At 43.3% G+C, this 27075-nt stretch overlaps 2 protein-coding genes across 5 annotated transcripts; one reads left to right on the forward strand and one right to left on the reverse strand.

Annotated features, from left to right (window-relative positions):
• Nucleotides 1–1844: 1844 nt before the first annotated feature.
• snx20 (sorting nexin 20) lies at nucleotides 1845–27075 on the reverse strand. Of its 4 annotated transcripts, XM_071416175.1 has the most exons (5): nucleotides 26738–26997; nucleotides 26432–26595; nucleotides 25384–25872; nucleotides 2465–2515; nucleotides 1883–2017 (listed from the first exon to the last, which is right to left on the reverse strand). In XM_071416175.1, the coding sequence occupies exons 1-4, from the start codon at nucleotides 26856–26858 to the stop codon at nucleotides 2471–2473; spliced, it is 819 nt and encodes a 272-aa protein (XP_071272276.1). In that variant the 5' UTR covers nucleotides 26859–26997; the 3' UTR covers nucleotides 1883–2017; nucleotides 2465–2470. The 4 variants fall into 4 exon arrangements, with proteins under 4 accessions (XP_071272277.1, XP_071272276.1, XP_071272273.1 ...); XM_071416176.1 differs by lacking the exon at nucleotides 2465–2515 and having other exon boundaries at nucleotides 1845–2017; XM_071416172.1 differs by lacking the exons at nucleotides 1883–2017; nucleotides 2465–2515 and adding an exon at nucleotides 5676–6089.
• LOC139584398 (terminal nucleotidyltransferase 4B-like) lies at nucleotides 4124–20828 on the forward strand. The gene is made up of 12 exons (XM_071416170.1): nucleotides 4124–5054; nucleotides 8555–8678; nucleotides 8841–8887; nucleotides 9004–9133; nucleotides 9266–9373; nucleotides 15536–15664; nucleotides 15921–16134; nucleotides 16488–16614; nucleotides 18244–18347; nucleotides 18451–18602; nucleotides 19553–19693; nucleotides 19826–20828. The coding sequence occupies exons 1-12, from the start codon at nucleotides 4726–4728 to the stop codon at nucleotides 20012–20014; spliced, it is 1794 nt and encodes a 597-aa protein (XP_071272271.1). The 5' UTR covers nucleotides 4124–4725; the 3' UTR covers nucleotides 20015–20828.

Below are 27075 nucleotides of genomic sequence, written 5' to 3' on the forward strand. Positions count from 1 at the left end.
AGGAAAATAACCTCACACTCAACGTCAACAAAACAAAGGAGATGATTGTGGACTTCAGGAAACAGCAGAGGGAGCACCCCCCTATCCACATCGACGGGTCAGTAGTGGAGAAGGTGGAAAGTTTTAAGTTCCTCGGTGTACACATCACGGACAAACTGAATTGGTCCACCCACACAGACAGCGTTGTGAAGAAGGCGCAGCAGCGCCTCTTCAACCTCAGGAGGCTGAAGAAATTCGGCTTGTCACCAAAAGCACTCACAAACTTCTACAGATGCACAATCGAGAGCATCCTGTCGGGCTGTATCACCGCCTGGTACGGCAACTGCTCCGCCCACAACCGTAAGGCTTTCCAGAGGGTAGTGAGGTCTGCAGAACGCATCACCGGGGGCAAACTACCTGCCCTCCAGGACACCTACACCACCCGATGTCACAGGAAGGCCATAAAGATCATCAAGGACAACAACCACCCAAGCCACTGCCTGTTCACCCCGCTATCATCCAGAAGGCGAGGTCAGTACAGGTGCATCAAAGCAGGGACCGAGAGACTGAAAAACAGCTTCTATCTCAAGGCCATCAGACTGTTAAACAGCCACCACTAACATTTAGCGGCCGCTGCCAACATACCGACTCAACTCCAGCCACTTTAAAAATGGGAATTGATGGAAATTATGTAAAAATGTACCACTAGCCACTTTAAACAATGCCACTTAATATAATGTTTACATACCCTACATTACCCATCTCATATGTATATACTGTACTCTATATCATCTACTGCATCTTGCCATCTTTATGTAATACATGTACCACTAGCCACTTTAAACTATGCCACTTTATGTTTACATACCCTACAGTACTCATCTCATATGTATATACCGTACTCTATACCATCTACTGCATCTGCCATGCCGTTCTGTACCACCACTCATTCATATATCTTTATGTACATATTCTTTATCCCTTTACACTTGTGTGTGTGTGTAAGGTAGTAGTTGTGGAATTGTTAGGTTAGATTACTTGTTGGTTATTACTGCATTGTCGGAACTAGAAGCACAAGCATTTCGCTACACTCGCATTAACATCTGCTAACCATGTGTATGTGACTAATAAAATTTGATTTGATTTGATTTGATATAGAGCAGACCTAACCCACTCTATTAAATTAGTCAAAACAGGAACATTTTACATCTGGCTAGAAATTAATAAGGAAATTACCTCAACAGAGAAAAATGTCCTCATATATGCTACCTATATCCCCCCAATAGAATCCCCATAGTTTAACAATGACAGCTTCACCATCCTACAATTTCCAGGCCCAGGGACATGTACTAGTCTGTGGCGACCTAAATGCCAGAACTGGACAAGAACCTGACACTTTCAGCACACAGGGTGACAAACACCTATCTGGAGTTGACAACATTCCCTGCTCCATAATCCCCCCTAGACACAACTACGACAACATCAAATCAAATGTATTTATAAAGCCCTTCTTACATCAGCTGATATCTCAAAGTGCTGTACAGAAACCCAGCCTAAAACCCCAAACAACAAGCAATGCAGGTGTAGAAGCACGGTGGTTAGGAAAAACACCCTAGAAAGGCCAGAACCTAGGAAGAAACCTAGAGAGGAACCAGGCTATGAGGGGTGGCCAGTCCTCTTATGTCTGTGCCGGGTGGAGATTATAACAGAACATGGCCAAAATGTTCATAGATGACCAGCAGGGTCAAATAATAATAATCACAGTGGTTGTCGAGGGTGCAACAGGTCAGCACCTCAGGAGTAAATGTCAGTTGGCTTTTCATAGCCGATCATTAAGAGTATCTCTACTGCTCCTGCTGTCTCTAGAGAGTTGAAAACAGCAGGTCTGGGACAGGTAGCACGTCCGGGAAACAAGTCAGGGTTCCATAGCCGCAGGCAGAACAGCTGAAACTGGAGCAGCAGCACGGCCAGGTGGACTGGGGACAGCAAGGAGTCATCAGGCCAGGTAGTCCTGAGGCATGGTCCTTGGGCTCAGGTCCTCCGAGAGAAAGAAAGAGAGAATTAGTCTAAAGCTTTTTTGAAATCAACAAAGCATGAAAATACATTGCCTTTGTTTTGGTTTGGGAAAAACATACGACATTATAAAATCCATGTACACAAACAAGTGTGTGGTTAAAATAGGCAAAAAACACACACATTTCTTTACACAGGGCCGGTGAGACAGGGATGCAGCTTAAACCCCACCCTCTTCAACATATATATCAACAAATCTGAAGTCAAATGTCTACTGTTTGCTGATGATCTGGTGCTTCTGTCCCCAACCAAGGAGGGCCTACAGCAGCACCTAGACCTTCTGCACAGATTCTGTAAATCTCAGTAAGACAAAAATAGTGGTGTTCCAAAAAAGGTCCAGTTCACAGGACCACGAATACAAATTCCATCTACACAGTGTTGCCCTAGAGCACACAAAAAAAAACATACATACCTCGACCTAAACATCAGCACCACAGGTAACTTCCACAAAGCTGTGAACGATCTGAGAGACAAGGCAAGAAGGGTCTTCAACGCCATCAAAATGAACATAAAATTTGATATACCAATTAGGATCTGGCTAAAAATACTTGAATCAGTTAAAGAACCCATTGCCGTTTATGGTTGTGAGGTCTGGGTTCCGCTCACTAACCAAGAATTCACAAAATGGGACAAACACCAAATTGAGACTCTGCCTGCAGAATTCTGCTAAAATATCCTGTATACAACGTAAAAAACACCAAATCAGGCATGCAGAGCAGAATTAGGCCGATACCCGCTAATTATCAAAATCCAGAAAAGAGCCGTTAAATTCTACAACCACCTAAAAGGAAACAATTCCCAAACCTTCCATAACAAAGCCATCACCTACAGAGAAATAAACCTAGAGAAGAGCTCCCGAAGCAAGCTGGTCCTGGGGCTCTGTTCAGAAACACAAATAGACCCCACAGAGCCCCAGGACAGCCACACAATTAGACCCATCCAAATCATGAGAAAACAAAAAGATAATTACTTGACACACTGGAAAGATTTGACCAAAAAACAGAGGAAACTAGAATGCTATTTGGCCCTAAACAGAGAGTACACCGTGGCAGAATACTTGACCACTGTGACTGACCCAAAATTAAGGAAATCTTTGACTATATACAGACTCAGTGAGCAAGGCCTTGCTATTGAGAAAGGCCGCCTAAGGGAGACCTGGCTCTCAAGAGAAGACAGGGTATGTGCACACTACCCACAAAATGAGGTGGAAACTGTGCTGCACATCCTAACCTCATGCCAAATGTACGACCATATTAGAGACACATATTTCCCTCAGATTACACAGACCCACAAAAAAATCGAAAAATAATCTAATTTTGATAAACTCCCATATCTATTGGGTGAAATACCACAGTGTGCAATCACAGCAGCAAGATTTTTGACCTGTTGCCACAAGAAAAGGGCAACCAGTGAAGAACAAACACCATTGTAAATACAACCTATATTTATGTTTATTTATTTTCCCTTTCGTACTTTAACTATTTGCACATCCTTACAACACTGTATATATACACATAATGACATTTTATGTCTTTATTATTTTGGAACTTTTGTAAGTGTAATGTTTACTGTACATGTTTTATTGTTTATTTCACTTTTGTTTATCTATTTCACTTGCTTTGGCAATGAAAACATACGTTTCCCATGCCAATAAAGCCCTTAAATTGAAATTGAATTGAAAGGCCCAACTTGGCGGAAAGTCTGCCACCCTCCAGCAGGTAGTTGTTTTTCGTTGATCCGCAATGATTTTTTGTATGGAGGCCATGAATGGGAGTTTCGAATTTGGTCAATAAAAAATGTATGTCTTATTGGCTACGTGAGGATTATTTAATCGAATTTATTTTCGTAATGCTTAAAGTTGTTAGTGGACTGATATAGGTTGGACACGTGACATCCTGGCAACTTTGAGAAAAAACAATATCGGAGTTGTCTCGAGATGGCTATGGATATTCATGGCATGATGCTAGTAGCATAGCGTCTCTCTCCATTGAATACAGGCGGTTTCAAAAAAGGATAGGAATAATGACATATCCACCAATCCTACAAATAGGCGGGAGCTAGACATCCCGCCGTTCCTCTTTGTGGAAATCTACTCCCATTGTTAGGGCGAAGAGACATGTATCTTGTCAGTATATCCATCATATTTGGTTTGAGCAATACTTTCAGTTCCGCCATTGATGGAGTGTCTGAAGAAAACTAGTTTGTCACGTTTTGTTCTTAAGAAATACTCGACGTCTGTATTTCCACAGTTTAATTTGGTGTCGTGTTAAAACAGACTGTTGTTACATCTACATTATTGGATTTGCAAATACTGTACGCAGAACTTGTCAATTCTCCTCTGTCGTTAGCAGCTCCGTGTAGCTACCTCTATCGTGACAGTGCCAGTCACGCAAACCTAGCGAGCGTGCCGTGCACGGGTGCGTGGATCCAATATTCTCCTGGTTCCCAACCCAATAGCTCAGCACTGCCAGCAGCGCGTGGTTGAAGATTTGGATAACGACTCATGGTCTGCGCAATTTGAGTTTGAATAATCATAAGAACCACTGCTCTGCTACCTCGAATACGCCCACCACCAAGACTAGTCCTGGTACAACTGTATCGGTGAACGGGGGCACGGGAAACGTGATTCAGGACGGAGTACCCGACGGTGGCACGAGCAGCAGTGAGGCGAGAATGCAAGGGACGATTAATCCGAAAGGCGATAATAAAATAGAACAGCTATCCGATTTATTGGAAGAAAATATCAACCAGCATCCTACGGGGAAGGGCAGTAGTGGTGCCGGGATTGTGGGTGGCACTGCATTCGGTAGCTGGAGAGGAAGAGAGAGAGAATACGAATTTGGGAACAGACGGAGGGGAGACAACCGAGCGAGCACTTTCGGTTTTAACCGCAGTTTATTGAGTATTAGCTGCAACTCTACGGTGCACGAAACTGGATGCCGTAGAGTTGGTTACACGGACACGCCTTGGAAAACCAGGAACTACGCTGCAGGGATTTTGGGGTAAGGAAGGATGCCTGGGGCAGCATAACTGCTCTAACTTGTCATGTTTGAACTGTCTGGCTGACGATTTATTACAGAGCACAGGGAGGGACTTTTGTGTGTTGGCAAGGATTTGTACCTGATAAATTGATCAACATGAGATGATTTCTCATACAGAAGGATCCTCCTACATTGTCTTTTTTTCCTAGCCTGAGTGACCTCTCAAACCACAGGTGATCCATCATATTGACCAGATACCCTAGTGGCCGCTCTAACGATGAAAATAAATGTCTTTAAAAAATGTAAGACAGTTCCGAGGAGGAAATATCAGATGGGACCATTCTAGCCAATGTGGCTATATCGTAAAAATGTATGTGAGCACAAATTTGCTTTTTGGTCTTAATTTAAGGTTAGCATTGTGGTTAGGTTTTAAAGAATATAAATGGTATACATAGGCAGGGTTTATTCGTTTTTGGCTGTGGTAACTAGTGACGACCCTTCCTCTCTGCTCAAACTAAATCAGTCAATCAATAACATTTATTCATGAAGCCAATAACATTTATTCATGAAGCATTTATTTAGCAGACGTCACAACGTGCTCATACAGAATACCAGGCTAAAACCCCGAAGAGCAAGCAATGCAGATGTACTAGCACAGTGGCTAGGAAAAACTCCCAAGAAAGGCAGAAACCTAGAGAGGAACCAGGCTCTGAGGGGTGGCCAGTCCTCTTCTGGCTGTGCCGGTGGAGATTGTGTAAATGGCCATTAAGGCTGGATCGTTCATCATAGATGACCAGCAGGGTCAAATAATAATAAGTGGTTATAGAGGGTGCAACAGGTCAGCACCTCAGGAGTAAATGTCAGTTGGCTTTTCATAGCAGAGCATTCAGAGGTTGAGACAGCAGGTCTGGGATAAGGTAGCAGGTCCAGTGAACAGGTCAGGGTTAGCCAAAGGCAGAACAGCAGAAACTGGATCAGCAGCACGACTAGGTGGACTGGGACAGCAAGGAGTTGCAAAGCCAGGTGGTCCTTAGGTATGGTCCTAGTGCTCAGGTCCTGAGAGAGAGAGAGATGCTATTGCAGCATAAAGTGCCTTTGGAAAGTATTTAGACCCCTTGACTCTTCCCACATTTTTGTTACGTTACAGCCTTATTCTAAAATGTATTAAATAAAAAATCCTCATCAATCTACACACAATACCCATTGATGACAAAGTGAAAACAGGTTGTTAGATTTTTTGGGGGCAAATTGCAAGACCCTTTGCTATGAGACTCGAAATTGAGCTCAGGTGCATCCTGTTTTGATTGATCATCCTCCAGATTTTTCTACAACTTGGAGTCCACCTGTGGTAAATTCAATTGATTGGACATGATTGCAAAGGCACACACCTGTTTATATAAGGTGCCACAGTTGACCGTGCATTTCAGAGGGAAAAAAACAAGTCATGAGGTTGAAGGAATTGTCCGTAGAGCTCCAAGACAGGATTGTGTCGAGGCACAGATCTGGGGAAAGGCACCAAAAAAAGTATGCTGCATTGAAGAGCTTCAAGAACACAGTGGCCTCCATCATTCTTAAATGCAAGAAGTTTGGAACCACCAAGACTCTTCTTGGAACTGGCCACCTGGCCAAACTGAGAAACCGGGGGAGAAGGGCCCTGACCAAGAACCTGATGGTCACTCTGACATAGCTAGATTTCCTCTGTGGAGATGGGAGAACCTTCCAGAAGGACAACCATCTCTGCAGCACTCCCCCAATCAGACCTTTATGGTATTGGCCAGACGGATGCCACTCCTCTGTAAAAGGTGCATGACAGCCCACTTGGAGTTTGGCAAAAGGCACCTAAAGACTCTCAGACCTTGATGAGAGAAACTCCCCAAATACAGGTGTGCCAAGCGTGTAGCGTCATACCCAAGAAGACTCAAGGCTGTAATTGCTGCCAAAGGTGCTTCAACAAATTACTGAGTAAAGGGTCTGAATACTTATGTAAATGTGAGATTTCTAGTTAAAAAATAAAATAAAAAAAACTTTTTGGTTTGTGGCTATTGGCTATTGTGTGTAGATTGAGGGGGGGGGAAACAATTTTAATACATTTTAGAATAAGGCTGTAACCTAACAATGGAAAAAGTCAAGGGGTCTGAATACTTTCCGAAGGCACTGTAGATACTGGGGACTGAGACGGGGGGTTGGGAGACAGTGGCAGGATATAACCCCACCCAAGTCTGGACAGGAAGATAATGTAATTGACTCAACCCACTCAAGTTGAGTATAGTGAAAAAAGCCTGGCTAGACGTTATACACCACTCCTAGGAGAGCATGGGAGAGCACTAGCAGTTAGAGAATCCCAGTGAAGAGAGGGGAGCCAGCCAGGTAAAGACGGCAAACTAAATTCTTCCACTGCTCTTTCTTTCGAGAAGAAACTAAAGTCTGTGGGTGTGGCATAGTGTTTGGCTGGAGCAAAGAGTGTGGGTAGCCAGGCAATGTATTTTCTAGCTCATCATTGATAAAGATGACTTTCCCTGAACTTCATATTTCTATTCAGCAGCAGTTAGTTAGAATATGAGCAGTCTTATCAAAAGGCTAGTGCATAGACACATTTGGGCTCATGTGAGTTGAAAGAGTAGGGGTCCACGGCGTTATCCTCTCATTAGTTTTCTTCTTCAGAACCTGACCAGGTAGATCTGAACTGGCGCCACACAAGGCTAGACCAGCTCTGCTACATTCCAATGCCTCATCTGGTCCACACACCCCTTCTTACTTGACATACTGAGAAGATGATGGTACCTGTGTTAGTCAGTGTAAGGCGTGTATTCCTACATTTTCAATGTAAGATTTTATAATAGTTTGGCCTCCATGAATTACAGATATTTCATAGCTATACTATATAGTTTCAGAATCAGAAATGGGGCCTATACCCAAAACTATCACAATGGCCGAGGGCCTATATTATGAGTTTTCAGTTAAAGCCACCACTGCACTGAGACCTGTACATGCAGAAACATTCATTTGAACCGTTTCTCCTCCTCTACTGTATTTAAAGCCTAGTGTGATGCAGCAGATAGCCTTGTCCCGTGCGCCATTGAGGGTTATTCTAAAGCACTTTTATTACCCTCTGAATGACATATTGAAAAGCAGCTGGCTGGGCTGGCACATGTCATGTCCTCCTGGGAATACACACTGCTGCTCTTTAGTATATTTGCATACTTACCCACTAGTGTATTTATAGTAACTCCCTGCTCAGTAATCACAGGCTATATAGTACACTGGCAGACTGAAGGCCACTTCTGGTCTACACACTGTAGTGCTATGTGATTAGTTTGCTATAACAGAAAATATTAAATGTAATAGGTATTTAGACTACTTGTTTGTCAATAAGCTCGAGACTTGATATAAAGACATTTAATTAATCCATGTTTCGAGTGTCAAATCTACCAGGGAACCCCTGACTGCATTACTATTGAAGTATTTCAAACGTGTTCTAGAACACAACATTCTAACCACGGTGTGCGTCTCTGATTCTGCAGGCTCCATGAGGAAATCCAGGACTTCTATGCCTACATGTCTCCGCGGCCGGAGGAGGAGAAGATGAGGAGGGAGGTGGTGGAGAGGATAGAGAGGGTCATTAAGGACCTTTGGCCCACTGCTGACGTAAGTCAATCACCTTCACTGTAGTCAGAGATGTAAAGCCATTGACTTCCTTGTCTAGTTATTTATTGAATTGTAAATGGTGTAGTAATTTTATAGCTTATCGTTGCTGTCATGGAGTTTTATATGCAATCTCATTACTCATGGTGTGAACTTGCTTTGCAGGTTCAAGTATTTGGAAGTTTCAGCACGGGTCTCTATCTACCCACCAGGTAACCTGTCGTTGAATTTCAAGTCCTTTCCTTACTGAAAAAGTATTCATAACCTTTATTATCACCAACTTACGCCAAGGAGGAATATAATGTGATTATTTGTGTTGATGTTGCAGTGACATTGACCTGGTGGTGTTTGTGAAGTTCAGGGAAGGAGACACCCTCCCTCTGTGGAGGTTAGAAGAGGCGCTGAGGAAACACAAAGTGGTGGAGGAGAATTCTGTCAAAGTGCTGGACAAGGCCACGGTATGGGTAGTGTGTGTTTGTCTGTGGAGGGAAGCCTTGTTAAGGCTGTGTGTGTGTGTTGTGAACATAATTCTGGACAGGGAATTATCGGTGTCTGTATGCCCGTCAAATCTGATCTTGTCTGGTCTTTAGGTGCCAATCATCAAACTGATAGACTCTCTCACGGAGGTCAAAGTTGACATCAGTTTCAACATGAAGAATGCTGTCAAAGCTGCTGCCCTCATCAAAGATTATAAAAAGGTACAATGCTCCGTGTGTGTGTGTGTGTGTGTGTCAAATCGACATGTATTTGTCACATGCTTTGTAAAGCAAAGGTTTAGACTATTAGTGAAATACTTACTTACTGGCCTTTCCCAACAATGCAGAGACAGAAAATTGAGAAATAATAGAAAAGTAATAACATATAATAATAACTTGGTTATATACAGTGGCTTGTGAAAGTAATCATCCGCCTTGGCATTTTTCCTATTTTGTTGCATTATAACCTGGAATTAAAATAGATTTTTGGGGGGGTTTGTATCATTTGATTTACACAACATGCCTACCACTTTGAAGATGCAATTTTTATTTATTTAAAGAAATAAGACCCCAAAAAACCAAATTGAGCGTGCATAACTATTCACCCCTCCAAAGTCGATACTTTGTAGAGCCACCTTTTGCAGCAATTACAACTGTAACACGGAACTCAAACCGGCTGCGCGCGTGCGCCATCGTGCATACATTTATTTTGTCCCCCTACACCATACGCGATCACGACACGCAGGTTAAAATATCAAAACAAACTCTGAACCAATTACATTAATTTGGGAACAGGTCGAAAAGCATTAAACATGTATGGCAATTTAGCTAGTTAGCTTGCACTTGCTAGCTAATTTGTCCTATTTAGCTAGCTTGCTGTTGCTAGCTAATTTGTCCTGGGATATAAACATTGAGTTGTTATTTTACCTGAAATGCACAAGGTCCTCTACTCTGACAATTAATCCACACATAAAATGGTCAACCGAATCGTTTCTAGTCATCTCTCCTCCTTCCATGCTTTTTCATCTTTGAACTTATATGGTGATTGGCACCATTTTATACTTTCATAGTATAACTACACCGACCGGCAACACAGTTCGTCTTTCAATCACCCACGTGGGTATAACCAATGAGGAGATGGCACGTGGGTACCTGCTTCTATAAACCAATGAGAAGATGGGAGAGGCAGGACTTGCAGAGCGATCTGCGTCAGAAATAGAAAGGAGTTCTATTTTAGCCCTTGGCAAAGCAGACGCTCGTGACCAGTGTGGGTGCAATAATTGATTAACATAGATTTCAAAAAAAAAATTGCAACGCTCGCGCACGGTGTGGTCAGCCTATTAGTCTCTTGGGGTATGTCTCTATAAGCTTGGTACATCTAGCCACTGGGATTTTTGCCCATTCTTCAAGGCAAAACAGCTCCAGCTCCTTCAAGTTGGATGGGTTCCGCTGGTGTACAGAAATCTTTAAGTCATACCACAGATTCTCAATTGGATTGAGGTTTGGGGTTTGACTAGGCAATTCCAAGACATTGTGTTTCCCCTTAAACCACTCGAGTGTTGCTTTTAGCAGTATGCTTAGGGTCATTGTCCTGCTGGAAGGTGAACCTCCATCCCAGTCTCAAATCTCTGGAAGACTGAAACAGGTTTCCCTCAAGAATTTCCCTGTATTTAGCGCCATCCATCATTCCTTTAATTCTGACCAGTTTCCCAGTCGATGGGGAAAAACATCCACACAGCATGATGTTGCTACCACCATGCTTGGTGTTCTCGGGGTGATGAGAGGTGTTGGGTTTGTGCCAGACCAGGCGTTTTCCTTGATGGCCAAAAAGCAACATTTTAGTCTCATCTGACCAGAGTACCTTCTTCCATATGTTTGGGGAGTCTCCCACGTGCCTTTTGGCAAACACCAAACATGTTTGCTTATTTTTTTCTTTAAGCAATGGCATTTTTCTGGCCACTCTTCCGTAAAGCCCAGCTCTGGAGTGTACGGCTTAAAGTGGTCCTATGGTCCAGATACTCCATCTCCGCTGTGGAGCTTTGCACCTCCTTCAGGGTCATCTTTATTCTCTTTGTTGCCTCTCTGATTAATGCCCTCCATGCCTGGTCTGTGAGTTTTGGTGGGTGGCCCTCTCTTGTCAGGTTTGTTGTGGTGCCATATTCTTTCCATTTTTTAATAATGGATTTAATGGTGCTCCCTGGGATGTTCAAAGTTTCTGATATTTTTTTATAACCCATCCCTGATCTGTACTTCTCCACAACTTTGTCCCTGACCTGTTTGGAGAGCTCCTTGGTCTTCATGGTGCCACTTGCTTGGTGGTAGCCCTTGCTTAGTGGTGTTGCAGACTCTAGGGCCTTTCAGAACAGGTGTGCGTGTGTATGTATATATATATATATATACTGAGATCATGTGACACTTAGATTGCACACAGGTGGACTTTATTTAACTAATTATGTGACTTCTGAAGGTAATTGGTTGCACCAGATCTTATTTAGGGGCTTCATAGCAAAGGGGGTGAATACATATGCACGCACCACTTTTTAAATTTTTTGAAACAAGTAATTTTTTTCACTTCACCAATTTGGATTATTTTGTGTATGTCCATTACATGAAATCCAAATGAAAATCCATTTAAGTTACTGGTTGTAATGCAACAAAATAGGAAAAATGCAAAAGGGGATTAATACTTTTGCAAGGCACTGTACAAAGGGTACCAGCACTGAGTTGTGCAGGGGTACGAGGTAATTGAGGTAGATATGTACATATAACTAGGAATAAAGTGACTAGGCAACAGGATAGATAAACAGTAGCAGCAGCATGTGAGTCGAAAAAGTTAGTGCAATAACGGTCAATGTCGATAGTTAACCAGGCTACCCGGACTTACTACACTGAACAAAAATATAAATGCGACATGTAAAGTGTTGGTTCCATGTTTCATGAGCTGAAATAAAAGATCCCAGAAATGTTCCATACACAACAAAAAGCTTATCTCTAAACAAATTTGTTTACATCCCTGTTAGTGAGCGTTTCTCTTTTGCCAAGATAATCCATCCGCTTGACAGGTGTGGCATGTCAAGAAGCTGATTAAACAGCGTGATCATTACACAGATCCACCTTGTGCCGGGGACAGTAAAAGGCCACTGTAAAATGTGCACTTTTGTCACACAGCACAATGCCACAGATGTCTAAATGTTTGAGGGAGCGTGCAATTGGCCTGCTGACTGCAGGAATGTCCATCAGAGAATGTCATGTCAATTTATCTACCATAAGCCGCCTCCAATGTCATTTTAGAGAATTTGTCAGTATAACCAACCGGCCTCCCAACCGCAGACCACGTGTATGGCGTCGTGTGGGCGAGCGGTTTGCTGATGGCAAAGTTGTGAATAGTGTCCCATGGTGAGGTTACGGTATGGGTAGGCATAAGCTACGGACAACGAACACAATTGAATTTTGTCGATGGCAATTTGAATGCACAGAAATACCTTGACGAGATCCTGAGGCCCAATTTTTTTTAAAGGTATCTGTGACCAACGGATGCATATCTCTCTATTCCCAGTCATGTGAAATCCATAGGTTAGGGCCTAATTTATTTATTTAAATTGACTGATTTCCTCATATGAACTGTAACTCAGTAAAATCTTTGAACTTGTTGCATTTTATATTTTTGTTCAGTATATTTGGCAGTCTTCTGACTTGGGGGTAGAATCTGTTCAGGGTCCTGTTGGTTCCTGATTTGGTGCATCGGTATCGCTTGCCGTGCGGTAGGAAAAGGAACAGTCTATGACTTTGGTAGCTGGAGTCCTTGACAATGACGTACTGGGCCGTACCAGGGTTTCCGTTAGAAAAAGGTGGTGCCGGATATTTAGATTATTAGATTTATTAGATTTACCGGATCCATATGCATTAGATGGGTAACCTGATTAGGGTGTCCGCCCACGGTGCTCAGAATGATAGAAATCACATTTCGATTATGGTAATTCATATTAATAGAACATGCAAGTTGAGGATGCAACGATGTGCGGTCCGGTCCTTCTTACCGAGTTCAAAGTGCACATCAGAATATGTTAGAATAACTGTCCACATTTACTTTTCCTCAGCCAACAAGACGAGTAACGAACAGCAAAATAGCTAGCCTATGTCAATCTACTATAGTAGAAAAGTTTAGGCTACATTTTCAATTGGTCAGCTTGTCAAGAAAGAAATAGCCTATTCCAAACATACTCTGAGATAGGTGTGGGACGATAGATCCTAAATTCATACAACCAGTAGGCCATGGCTACATCATTTTTTGTTAAAAAGCAATGAGTGATGCAAGAGATCAGAACGTTTAGCTTAAAATGTTGATAAACATTTGTTTCTTCACATTTATGAGTACAGCAATGCGCACAAGGCAGTAGGCTACATGCGAATGTTCACTCCATAATGCACTTAGGGGGGAAAAACTGTTGTCAAAAGGGCACTGCACAGGCCTCCCGAGTGGCGCAGCGGTCTAAGGCACTGCATTGCAGTGCTAGAGGCATCACTACAGACCCGGATTTCGATCCCGGGCTGTGTTGCGGCAGGCCGTGACTGGGAAACCCATGAGGCGGCACACAATTGGCCCAACTTCGTCCGGGTTAGGGGAGGGTTTGGCCGACTAGGGAAAATCGAAATTCCAGTCGGTCATCCAACTCAGAATTCCAACTCGAGAACTCGGTCCCATTTCTAGAGCTCCGACTTTACAAGCTGAATATCACTTACGTCATTATTTGACCTCATATTTCTCTGAGTTCCCAGTTGTCTTGAAAGCACCACAAGATGTTGCTGCAGCGGCTCTTGCGCAGTCTGACAGATTCTCCACTCAAAGGCTCTGTATCTGTATATCTGCGCCAATTTAATTCTACAAAATTATGCAAATTAACCTATAGACCAATAAGCATGACCAGCTAAATGTATTTCCATCAATGAATAGGCTAAAAAGCATTATTTCGCAATATGATTTTTTCTTCTTCCAATTTGCTGGTGCCAGTTGTATTCATCAGCTTTTAAATGTTTTATCGTACAAAAGCCTCTTAACGGAAACCCCGGGCCTTACGCACTACCCTCTGTAACACCTTGCGGTCGGATGCCAAGCAGTTGCCATACCAAGCGGTATTGCAGCTAGTCACAATGCTATCAATGGTGCAGCTGTAGAACCTTTTGAGGATCTGATGGCTCATGCAAAAAACATTTTCAGCCTCCTGAGGGGGATGAGGCATTGTCGTGCCCTCTTCAGGACTGGTGTTGGTGTGTGTGGACCATGATAGATCCTTAGTGATGTAGACACCGAAGCTCTCGACCCGCTCCTCTAATGGGGGCGTGCTCAGCACTCCGTTTCCTGTAGTCCACGATCTGCTCCTTTTCTCTTGCTGATGTTGAGAGGTTCTGACCACCTCCCTAAAGGCTGTCTCATCGTCGTCGGTGATCAGTCCTACTACTGTTGTGTCGTCAGCAATATTAATGATGGTGTTGGAGTCGTGCGTACCCACTCATTCATGGGTGAACAAGGAGTACACGAGGGGACTTTGCATGCACCCTTGATGGGCCCCGGTGTTGAGGGTCAGAGTGGCGGATGTTTTGTTACCTACTCTCACCACCTGGGGGAGGCCTGTCAGGAAGTCCAGGATCCAGTTGCAGAGGGAGGTGTTCAGTACCAGGGTCCTTAGCTTAGTGATGACCTTGGAGGGCACTATGGTGTTGAATGATGAGCTGTAGTCAATGAACAGCATTTTCACATAGATGTTAGTTTTGTCAAGGTGGGAGAGGGCAGTGTGGAGTGCAATAGAGATTATGTCATCTGGGGGATCTGTTGGGGCGGTATGCGAATTGGAGTGGGTCCAGGGTGTCTGATGATGGTGTTGATATGAGCCATGACCAGCCTTCCAAGGCATTTCATGGCATTTCATGGCCGTACGCTGCAGATGTGAGTGTTGCGTGCCGATTAGTCATTTAGACAGGTTAGCTTGGCATTCTTGGGCACAGGGACTATGCCGGTCTGCTTGAAACATGTAGGTATTACAGACAGGGACAGGGAGAGGTTGATCATGTCCGTGAAGACACTTGCCAGCTGGTCAGTACGTGTCCTGGTAATCCATCTGGCTCCGCGGCTTTTACTATTAACCTGTTTAAAGGTCTTACATCTGCTACGTAGAGCGTGATCAGAAAGTCGTCCGGAACAGCTGGTGCTCTCATGCATGGTTCAGTGTTACATGCCTCGAAATGAGCATGGAAGGCATTTAGCTTATCTGGTAGTATGTGTGTGTTTCTTTCTAAGGATTGAGTGTCATCTGAGCGTCAATTTAGGCACAATCCTCATAGTGTGAACTACTGTTCTCTAAAGTTTTCTCTCCATCTGTTTCTCCTCAGAAATATCCTGTGCTTCCGTACCTGGTGCTAGTCCTGAAGCAGTTCTTATTACAAAGAGACATGAATGAAGTGTTTACAGGAGGCATCAGTTCCTACAGCCTCTTCCTCGTCGCTGTCAGCTTCTTACAGGTGGGTCGGTGCCCGTCATCCTTGTATTATTATCATTATACTCTCAATCCGGTATTCTAATTAAATTATTATATGATGCATTTGTCCGGCCTTTCCTCAACCGTTGAGAGTGAGGAAATATACATTTTGTACCATTGAAGAAACTTTATTGATCCCCGAGGGCAAATTGTATTTGTCACCAGCAGCATAGTGTTCTTACTACTACGTGTTCTTAAGATGGAAGCAAGTAATAGACAATAGAGTGTGTATGTTTCAGCTCCATAGCAGGGAGAACGCATGCAGTCCCAACGCCAACACTGGTGTCCTACTCATAGAGTTCTTTGAGCTGTACGGCCGCCATTTTAACTACCTGAAGACGGGGATCCGGATCAAGGACGGAGGCTGCTACCTCTCCAAAGACGAGGTCCAGAAGAGCATGCTGGATGGATACAGACCTTCCCTGCTCTACATTGAAGACCCACTGCAGCCAGGTGAGCCCGGGTTCATACCTTTGTAGTTTGTCTAAGACTCCTTACTGCATACGCTGGTTACAGTATGGTAGCTAGCTACCTATATAATGCATCTCTGACCTTCGCCTCTCCCGAGTCCGTACGCGATGAGACAAGACTGTAACTACCAATTAGATGCCACGAAATTGAGGAGAAAACGGGGTTAATAAAATTAATTCAATGTAGTGGCTTGTGCTTCTGACTTCTGCCATAAATAAAACATCAGATGCAGTTGTTTTATTGAGATGACGTTTGAGAACTCCTACAATAAACACCTGCCAAGTCTAAGCTTGTACCTGACCATGAGAGTTTGGTGTCCGTCCTGTGTTGTCCAGGTAATGATGTGGGCCGTAGCTCATACGGGGCCATGCAGGTGAAGCAGGTGTTTGACTATGCCTTCATGGTGCTGAGCCACGCTGTGTCGCCCATCGCTAAGTACCACTTCAACAACCACGGCGAGAGGTACTGGGCAGGGCTGGGACACATGGGGAGGGTTACAGTCACATAATTGTGAGTGATGGGTTCGCTGGAGCTGACTGCCAGGAATGGAACTTTGAACAATACAGCGCATTCGGGAAAGTATTCAGAAACCTTGACTTTTTCCACATTTTGTTACGTTACAGCCTTATTCTAAAATGTATTTTATAAAATGTTTTCCCCTCATCAATCTACACGTGTGTATGTATATAATAATATATATATATATATATATATAACAAAAACGTATTCAGACCCTTTGCTATGAGACTCTAAATTGAGCTCAGGTGCATCCTGTTTCCATTGCTCATCCTTGAGATGTTTCTACAACTTGATTGGAGTCCACCTGTGGTAAATTCAATTGATTGGACATGATTTGAAAAGGAACACACCTGTTTTATATAAGGTCCCACAGTTGACAGTGCATGTCAGAGCAAAAACCAAGCCATGACGTCGAAGGAATTGTCCGTAGAGCTCTGAGACAGGATTGTGTTGAGGCAGAGATCTGGGTAAGGGTACCAAAACATTTCTGCAGCATTGAAGGTCCCCAATAACACAGTGGTCTCCATCATTCTTAAATGGAAGAAGTTTGGAACCACCAAGACTCTTCCTAGAGCTGGCTGGAGGTGACCAATAACCCGATGGTCACTCTGAAAGAGATCCAGAGTTCCTCCGTGGAGATGGGAGAACTTTCCAGAAGGACAACCATCTGCAGCACTCCACCAATCAGGCCTTTATGGTAGAGTGGCCAGACGGAAGCCACTCCTCAGTAAAAGGCACAAGCACAAGCCACTACATTGCAGTAAAAGGCACCTAAAGACTCAGACCATGAGAAACAAGATTCTCTGGTCTGAAACCAAGACTGAACTCTTTGGCCTGAATGCCAAGTGTCATGTCTGGAGGAAACCTGGCACCATCCCTACAGTGAAGCATGGTGGTGACAGCATCATGCTGTGGGGATGTTTTTCAGCGGCAGGGACTGAGAGACTAGTCAGGATCAAGGGAAAGATGAAGGAAGTTTCACCTTCCAACAGCACAATGACCCTAGGCACACAGGCAAGACAACGTGGGAATAGCTTCGGGACAAGTCTCTGAATGGCTGGGCCACTCAAGGACAGAGGCCTGACTTGAACCCGATTGGACATCTCTGGAGAGACCTGAAAATAGCTGTGCAGCAACGCTCCCCATCCAACCTGACAGAGCTTGAGAGGATCTGCAGAGAAAAATGGGAGAAACTCCCCAAATACAGGTGTGCCAAGCTTGTAACATCATACCCAAGAAGACTCAAGGCTGTAATCAATGCCAAAGGTGCTGCAACAAAGTACTGAATACTTAGGTGAATGTCATATTTCAGTTTTTTATTTATAATACATTTGCAAAAGAAATTCTAAACCTGATTTTGCTTTGTCATTATGGGGTATTGTGTGTAGATTGAGGGGGGGAAAAATAATTGAATCCATTTTAGAGTAAGGCTGTAAGGTAACAAAATGTGGAAAAAGTTGAGGGGTCTGAATACTTTCCTGAATGCACTGTATATTTTCAACAATATTAAGTGTAAAAAAATATTGTGTCCACTGTTCCAACGTGTAATATAAATGATTGTGTGTCTTGCAGTATACTGGGCAGAATCATCCGGGTGACTCAGGAAGTTGCTGAATACAGAGACTGGATCACCATGAAGTGGGCTGCCCTATCACTGAACTCCCTGGCCTTAAAAGGTAAGGAGAGGAGACATGTTAGAGCCCAATTTATAGCACTATATAAAAACAGTATAAAATTGTCGAACCCCACATTTTTTACCATTCCCCTTTGATGTCACAGGTAATGTCACGTTGCTGGTGGAGGTTCAGGAGATGGAGGAATGCATCAACAATCTCTCTGAGGAAGGGGCAGAGTCCCCCAGCTCCTCCTCTCCTCCCCCCTCTTTGTCATTCTCCTCGCCACATTCTTCTTCAGCTAGCTCCAGTGACGCTGTGAGTGCCTTGTCAAACAGAGCGTGTTCTCTCCACACACTTTGCTCCTCAGAAAGTATTCAGACCCCTTGACTTTTTCCACATTTTGTTACGTTACTGACTGCCTTATTCTAAAATTGATAAAATAAAACATTTTCCTCATCAATCTACACACAATAATGACAAAGCGAAAACAGGTTTTAGAAAATGTTGCAATGTATTAAAAAAAAGAAAGAAAAAAAAGGAAATATCTTATTTACATAAGTTTAAAAAAAAAACGATGTAATACATTTTAGAACAAGGCTGCAACGTAACAAAATGTGGTAAAAGTCAAGGGGTCCGAATACTTTACGAATGCACTGTATGTATCAAGTGATACTCTGGCGTGTAGATCTGAGACGCTTGATAACTACAGCCCCAGTGTTGGCCTTTCATTCGCACCTGTGATTTAAAGCTCTAAAATATTTAATCTATCAGAAAGGTCCCTTAGACCACTGCGCCACTCAGAAGGCCCCTAAGGCTGTGCCACTAGAGATTCTGGGTTCGAGTCCAGGCTCTGTGGGAGACCCATGGGACGGCATACAATTGGCCCGTCCGGGTTATGGGAGGGTTTGGGCAGCAGGGATATCCTTGTCCCATCGCGCACTAGCGACTCCTGTCGCCAGGTGCACGGTGTTTCCTCCGACACATTGGTGCGGCTGGCTTCCGGATTAAGTGGGCATTGTCAAAAGCAGTGTGGCTTGGTTGTGTTTCGGAGGACGCACGGCTCTCGACCTTCGCCTCTCCCGAGTCCGTACGCGATGAGACAAGACTGTAACTACCAATTGGATACCACGAAATTGGGGAGAAAACGGCGTTAATAAAAAGAAAGGTCCCTTAGGTAATCTACCCTGTCATGCGTTAAAACATTGAGATGCCTGTCGTTAAATAATATTTTGTCCTCGCTTGATTGGTTGCTATGATCCCTCCAGGATTCGGACGGAATCCGCTGTAAACCGGTGACTACGACGCGGGGTAGGCGAGGCTCATCTGCACCCAGTGCTGGATTGACCAATCACAGGGATACAAGTTTCTCTTCCAGCAGCTGCGTAAGCGAGTCGAACAAGAGCACGGTAGGTGACTATAACAGACAAGTTTTAGTGTTAAATTACCACACATCAAATTATGATGTCACACTAAATGTTGTTCCAAGGAAAATTGGGACAATAAAGTTAATCTTATCCTATATGTTTTCCTGGCAACAGGTGGACAGAGCGAGTTTGACGTCTTGTCAGAACAGCCATGCCAACAAACAGCCAAGCACAGGAACAGGACAGTCATCAGGCAGCAACAGCAGGAGCCACCGAGACAGAAAGCAGAGCTGTCCTGGCAGGAGGAGGAAACCCCAGCCAAAGCACCAATGTAAACCTGCAGTGCAGGACCTCTGTAGATAGGGGGCGCTATGTCACGGAACTCAACTCCACTCTCTGCCGCTGAAACGGAAGGATCGAGGCAATCTTACCAGGGCTTTTGGTAGTGATATTTTTTAAGCCAAGTTGGAAGGAGATTTCTCCTATTTCTGTCAGTTGAAAGGGCAGATTGACGCCATCCACGTCTTGAGGGCATAGTCTTTCTGTAATATGAATATGGAGGAAGGTTGTCAAGCCTGAACTTTAGCATTGGCAGTACACCCTGGTGCATTGGACTAGCAGTTAGTTGGGTCTCTATTACTTACTGGCAATTCAACTTTACAGCAGAAATTACAAGGAAAAATGTATGGTTAAACTGGATATTATTACTATATTGGGTAAAATGTTTGCACTAACAAAACGAGTCATTGAACATTTAAGCTTTTCAGCAACTCATCTCATTCGTTTGTGATTTTCAAAAGGCAAAATGGTGGGGAAAGGAAGAAAAACATTGCAATGATTAGGGATTGTATATATATATTTTTTTTATCAAGCTGAATGAATATTGTTTTGCCATCTCTTGTGGACTGTGCCAAGTGTGGGTTCTAAGTGGCAACTCCAACCATCAGCAGAATACATCCTTGAGTTGCTACAGCCCAAATGGACCTGTTTCCTTGCATAATGGGGATGATTTTTGTAATGATCTGTAAAATGGCTATTTCACAATACTGTTTAATCGCGTAATGGCGAACAGTTTCATGTTCCTACTGGTAGAATTAGACAATATCTGTAGTTTGCAAACTTCCTAATATGAAAATATCAGTACTCAACTATTTTGCCTATTACAAAGTGATTTGTATTTGTTTCTGTATTTATTTTTGTAGTATATTTATATGAATCTATAATGTGAAGGGGGTATGCATGGAACGCTTAGCAATAGCCCGTATGCCTGTTTAAGAGATGGTTGTGATGCACATTTTGTACTGAATATCTCAGACACAGGCTGTGTCCTAATAGTCATACAATTTCCTTAACTTATCTGGGCTGGGAGGTGTCCAACACTTTGCTTTCTCTTCCTGTCTAGGCCTTAGCCCTTCAGCGTTCACAGATCTAAAAGGATCGGACTAGATGTAAGCAATATGGTGATGGGACCTCCTAGCTTTTAAAGAGGCTGAGTGCAGCTTCTACCAAGTTGCTTTCATCCATACAATCCTTTCAAATCCACAAAAAGAATATGGACCTAATTTTGATATTACAAATATATTGTCATAATGTTAATTGAGAACATAATACACATTTTGCTCATAACTGTATTTATTTAAACGTTTCTGATTGTTTAGACAGCACTTTTTATGTTGTCCAAATGCCACCATATAAGGGTAGGGTTGGGCCGCTGCTTGTCCTGGAGTTAGCAAGTCTCTTTGACATCCCTCTCCACGATTAGTACGTTCCCAAAATTTCTTCTCACAAAACATTTTGTATGCAGTTCAGTTGTATACAGACATTTGTTCCAACCTTCAAGATACTTTTGTATATAAAGTATATGTGGACACTCCTTCAAATTAGTGGATTCGGCTATTTCAGCCACATCTGTTGCTGACAGGTGTATAAAATTAAGCACAGAGCCATACAATCGCCATAGACAAACATTGGCAGTTGAATGGCCTTACTGAAGAGCTCAGTGACTTTCATCATGGAACCGGCATAGGATGCCACCTTTACAACAGGTCAGTTCATCACATTTCTGCCCTGTGAGAGCTGACCTGGTCAACTGTAAGTGCTTTTATTGTGAAGTGGAAATGTCTAGGAGCAACAACTGCTCAGCCGCGAAGTGGTAGGCCACACAAGCTCACAGAACAGGACAGCCAAGTGCTGTAGCACGTAGAAATCGTCTGTCCTCGGTTGCAACACTCACTACCAAGTTCCAAACTGCCTCTGGAAGCAACGTCAGCGCAAAAACTGCTCGTAGGGAGCTCCGTGAAATGGGTTTCCATGGCCGAGGAGCCGCACACAAGCCTAAGATCACTATGCACAATGCCAAGCGTCGGCTGGAGTGTTGTAAAGCTTGCCGCCAATGGACTCTGGAGCAATTGAAACACGTTCTCTAGAGTGATGAATCCTGCTTCACCAACTGGCAGTGTGATGGACAAATCTGGGTTTGGCGGATGCCAGGGGAACGCTCCCAGCCCCAATGCATAGTGCCAACTGTAAAGTTTGGTGGAAGATGGCTAATGGTCTGGGGTTGTTTTTCATGGATTGGGCTAGTCCCCTTAGTTCCAGTGAAGGGAAATCTTAATGCTACAGCATACAATGACATTCTAGATGATTCTGTGCTTCCAACTTTTGTGGCAATGGTTTTGGGAAGGCCCTTTCTGTTTCAGCATGACAATGCCCTCGTGCACAAAGCGAGGTCCATACAGAAATGGTTTGACTGGCCTGCACAGAGCCCTGACCTCAAACCCATCAAACACCCTTGGGATGAATTGGAACGCTGTCTGCGAGCCAGGCCTAATCGCCCAACATCAGTGTACGACCTCCCTAATGCTCGTGGCAGAATGGAAGCAAGTCCCTGCAGCAATGTTCCAACATCTAGTGGAAAGCCTTCCCAGAAGAGAGAAAGCTATTTATTATAGCAGTAAAGGGGGACCAACACCATATTAATGCCCATGATTTTGGAAAGAGATGTTTGACGAGCAGGTGTCCACATACTTTGTCATGTAGTGTAGCTTGTTATTTTACAAGTGATAATATGGACCAATGAGAGGATGTTGTGAAATAAATTAAATTTCCCATTGTCTGTAGTTGTTATTGTGTAAAGTACTACCGCTCTGAACCATTGAGTTCTTCAAACTTCTTTATTCTATGCGATTAGAATAGAACAAATGATGACTAAACAATGTTTTGTTCACTGAAAATGTGTTTGATGTGCTCCCTGCTCATTCATTTCAACACTGAATTTGTTGTTTTCGATCAGCCAAGCCACTAACATGCATCTTAATTTAATAACAAAATACTTAATTTGATAAAAATATTTATTCAGTATGTTGATGCCATTGCCTAATGTCTATGCCAATTCAAAACCAGTCAACATTTCAAGCAAAACAAAAAATGTCACTTTCCAACCAATTTGAAATGAAATAGGAAAACATGTTTATTTTATTGCTCTGAACCTTTTTGTTTCGTTGAATGTCAATTTGTTTTGTTTTTCTCCTCATTCTCAACAGGAAATGTACAATCCCTTCATTGAATTGTATTTTCATATTATTCACATTGATATTTTTCATTTTAGCTAATTCTATTTTGGTGGAATGTAGATGAATGAATATAAATATATATGAATGTGTGTGTCTGTGTACACACACACACACACACACACACACACACACACACACACAGTACCAGTCAAAAGATAAGACACCTACTCATTCAAGGGTTTTTCTTTATTTTTACTATTTTCTACATTGTAGAATAATAGTGAAGACATCAAAACTATGAAATAAAACATGGAATCATATACTAACCAAAAAAGTGTTAAAAAAATCAAAATATATTTTATATTTGAGATTCTTCAAAGTTGCCACCCTTTGCCTTGACAGCTTTGCACACTCTTGGCATTCTTTCAACCATCTTCATGAGGTAGGCACCAAGAATGCATTTCAATTAACAGGTTCATTTGTGGGATTTCTTCCTTTGTTAATGCTTTTGAGGTTGGAATCGTATACAGAAGATAGCCCTATTTGGTAAAAGACCAATCCATATTATGGCAAGAACAGCTCAAATAAGCGAAGAGAAATGACAGTCCATCATTACTTTAAGACATGAAGGTCAGTCAAGAACTTCAAAAGTTTCTTCAAGTGCAGTTGCAAAAACCATGAAGCGCTATGATGAACTTGGCTCTCATGAGGACCGCCACAGGAATGGAAGACCCAGAGTTACCTCTGCTGCAGAGGATAAGTTCGTTAGAGTTAACTGCACCTCAGATTGCAGCCCAAATAAATGCTTCACAGAGTTCAAGTAACAGACACATCTCAACAACAACTGTTCAGAGGAGACTGTGAATTAGGCCTTCATGGTCGAAGAAACACGAGCAATGGACATTAAACCGGTGGAAATCTCTCCTTTGGTCTGATGAGTCCAAATTTGCGATTTTTGGTTCCAACGGCCGAGTCTTTGTAAGACGTAGAGTAAGTGAACGGATGATCTCCGCATGGTTGGCTCCCACCGTGAAGTATGGAGGAGGAGGTGTGGGGGTGCTTTGCTGGTGACACTGTCGGTGATTTATTTAGAATTCAAGGCACACTTAACCAGCATGGCTAACACAGCATTCTGCAGCGATATGCCATCCCATCGGGTTTGCACTTAGTGAGACTATCATTTGATTTTCAACAGGACAATGACCCAACACACCTCCAGGCCAACACACCTCCAGGCCAAGAAGGACAGTGATCAGATGACCTGGCCTCCACAATCCCCCAGCCTCAACCCAATTGAGATGGTTTGGGATGAGTTGGACCGCAGAGTGAAGAAAAAGCAGCCAACAAGTGCTCAGCATATGTAGGAACTAATTCAAGACTGTTGGAAAGGCATTCCTCATGAAGCTGGTTGAGAGAATGCCAGGAGTGTTCAAAACTGTCATCAAGGCAAAGGGTGGCTACTTTGAAGAATCTTAAATATAAAATATATTTTGATTTGTTTAACACTTTTCTGGGGTACTATATGATTCCATATGTGTTATTTCCACATATGTTTCCACATATGTTATTCATATTTGTGATGTCTATACTATTACTCTACAATGTAGAAAATAGTTAAAATAAAGAAAAACCCTTGAATGAGTAGGTGTGTCTAAAAATTTGATTGATACTTATATATATGTTAAGACCCTGAGGGTGTAAGTGGGTAAATGTAAGTTGTATCTTTCATTATTAAAATACAGTTTTGAAAGAAAACAGTTGGGTGGGGTGAGGGGGCATGTCTGCATTTACATGTTCAAAAGAGTGCTCCATCATAAATGTTATTGAAAAGACCCTTGAATTGGAATTTCTACTTCCTGAATTGATTGAATTTAAATGGAATTGGCTCAACCCTGGTAAAGAAGGCTAGGTCTAGAATTCCTGAATAAAGTCTATACTTTAAAGGACATGTTCTCCCCAGTGGAAGTGTTTGCACAACCCCCATTGATGTCATTGGATAATTTAAAGTTGTGCATGCTTATCTCAACTGAATCGGGCCTAGGTAAACTCCTGCACCACCAACTCCTTAAGGGAGCGAAAAGACACCAGTCCCCTCTCTGCATCCCTAACTTGAACCAACTCCTCCTGCAGCTGAGCCACAGGTCGCCCTAACTGGTATCCCAGATCCACCATCATCTCCAGCAGTGGCCCTCTGTAGCGCTTCAGCCCATAGCGCCTTACCGTGGGCAGCGCCCTCTGGCCCATGGTGAACGCCGACTCCGGATCTTCCAGGTCTCTCTGGCACACTGTGAGGGCACACAACGTGGGCACCAGCAGAACAGGACTCTGCCATCCTCCCATCTTCTCCTGAAGCTCCAGGACAGTCTCTAGTAGAGCGACCGCTGGCCCAAACTGCCCCGCTCGGAGCAGGCCGTGCGCTCGTCTTTGCTCGGGCTCAGTGAAGAAATCCAGGAAGTGGCGGGAATGTCGGACGCAGCGGACTGCATAGAGCTGGGCCAGGTAGTCCCGCAGAGCCAGGCGGCGTTCCCAGATGGTCTCGGGGTTAAAATTTCCAGTTAGGAGTTTCCGGGGAAGTATGACCTCCTCGAGCTCCTCGCTGAATTCTTCAAGGAGCTGCTGGTGGAGGTGGACGAAGTCACTATAGCGACGCTCGACAGACACGCGCTTGGAGTCGTAGCTGCCTGACCGGATCAACACGATCTGGTACACCTGGAGAACACAGGAACATTGGGACAAACTTCTAACTTAGAAAACCTCATATCTTGCAACTTTATTATTAAAACTCACTCGACTATCTTCCAATAAAAGACAATAAAATATGGAATTGTCTTTCCTGCAACACTCACTAACTACGGTGAAGAATTCACAAAGTATGTTTTTCAGTGCGCTAAACTATATGCCAGGGATCATCAACTAGACTCAGCGCTGCTTTTTTCTTGAGCGGATAGTCAAGGGGCGGAACATACTGTAATTATAAATCATTTGTACTCTGCAAATTGACACAAGCCGAAACAGATTATTGTGTTTGACAAAAACATAATTTCCAACCTTGATTACATTGGTACACAATCTCATATGCCTCTATTTCTGAGTGGAACATTTTGAGGTGAATTCCTAGTAATTTTACAGCCTTTTATGTCCAACAACTAGATACAATTTTAGAAATTGGGCATAGAAAACTTTGGGAGGGGGTCAAATAAATTGAATTTGGACTGCAGACCGCCAGTTGACAATCTTTGCTGTATGCTGTACATAAAATAGAGCTCACAACGTATTTGGACAGGTGCTGCGCTATGGTGCGTGCAGAAGGAATCTCAAACAACAGCTTGACCGGCTTCAGTCTGTGCTTCACCGCGCCCCAGTGCTGCTGCAGCTCTTTGGTGGTCATACAGGATGAACTGGGGCCTGGACACAGGTCATACACACACGCACCTACGTACAGAGTAGACAGACAGGCACATGAAAATGTCATATTACTGCTTACACAAGCAGAGTTAAACACATGCTTTGTTTAGCTACTTATTTAAAGTACCATTTGAAGGAAAATTACTGAAAACAACCAGGTGCTTCTTACCCTGTTGATGCAAATCCTCAAGGTCCAGGCTCTCAGCTGTTGCTTCAGGGTATGGACCATTGGACTGTTGGATCCCTGTATTGATCCCTGTGTTCTCTTGTGGCACTGCCCTCTCCGCCATCCGGGCTTGTCAACATACAGTAGTAGTTCTGGGGAAGATGATTGAAATACTCAGTCCGAAATCAGCTGCTAGCTCTGCACAAACAAGCGCATACAAACACACACTCGGTATAACTAAGGTTGTTGACATGCCCTGTTGAAAAAAGAAATGGAAAAATACAGAAAGAGGGAGTGTGTGAATATATAGTAGTACACGCAAGACTGAAGCAAGAGAAAGC

This window comes from Salvelinus alpinus, chromosome 9 (assembly GCF_045679555.1).
Source record: "Salvelinus alpinus chromosome 9, SLU_Salpinus.1, whole genome shotgun sequence".
NCBI classification, from domain to species: Eukaryota; Metazoa; Chordata; class Actinopteri; order Salmoniformes; family Salmonidae; genus Salvelinus; species Salvelinus alpinus.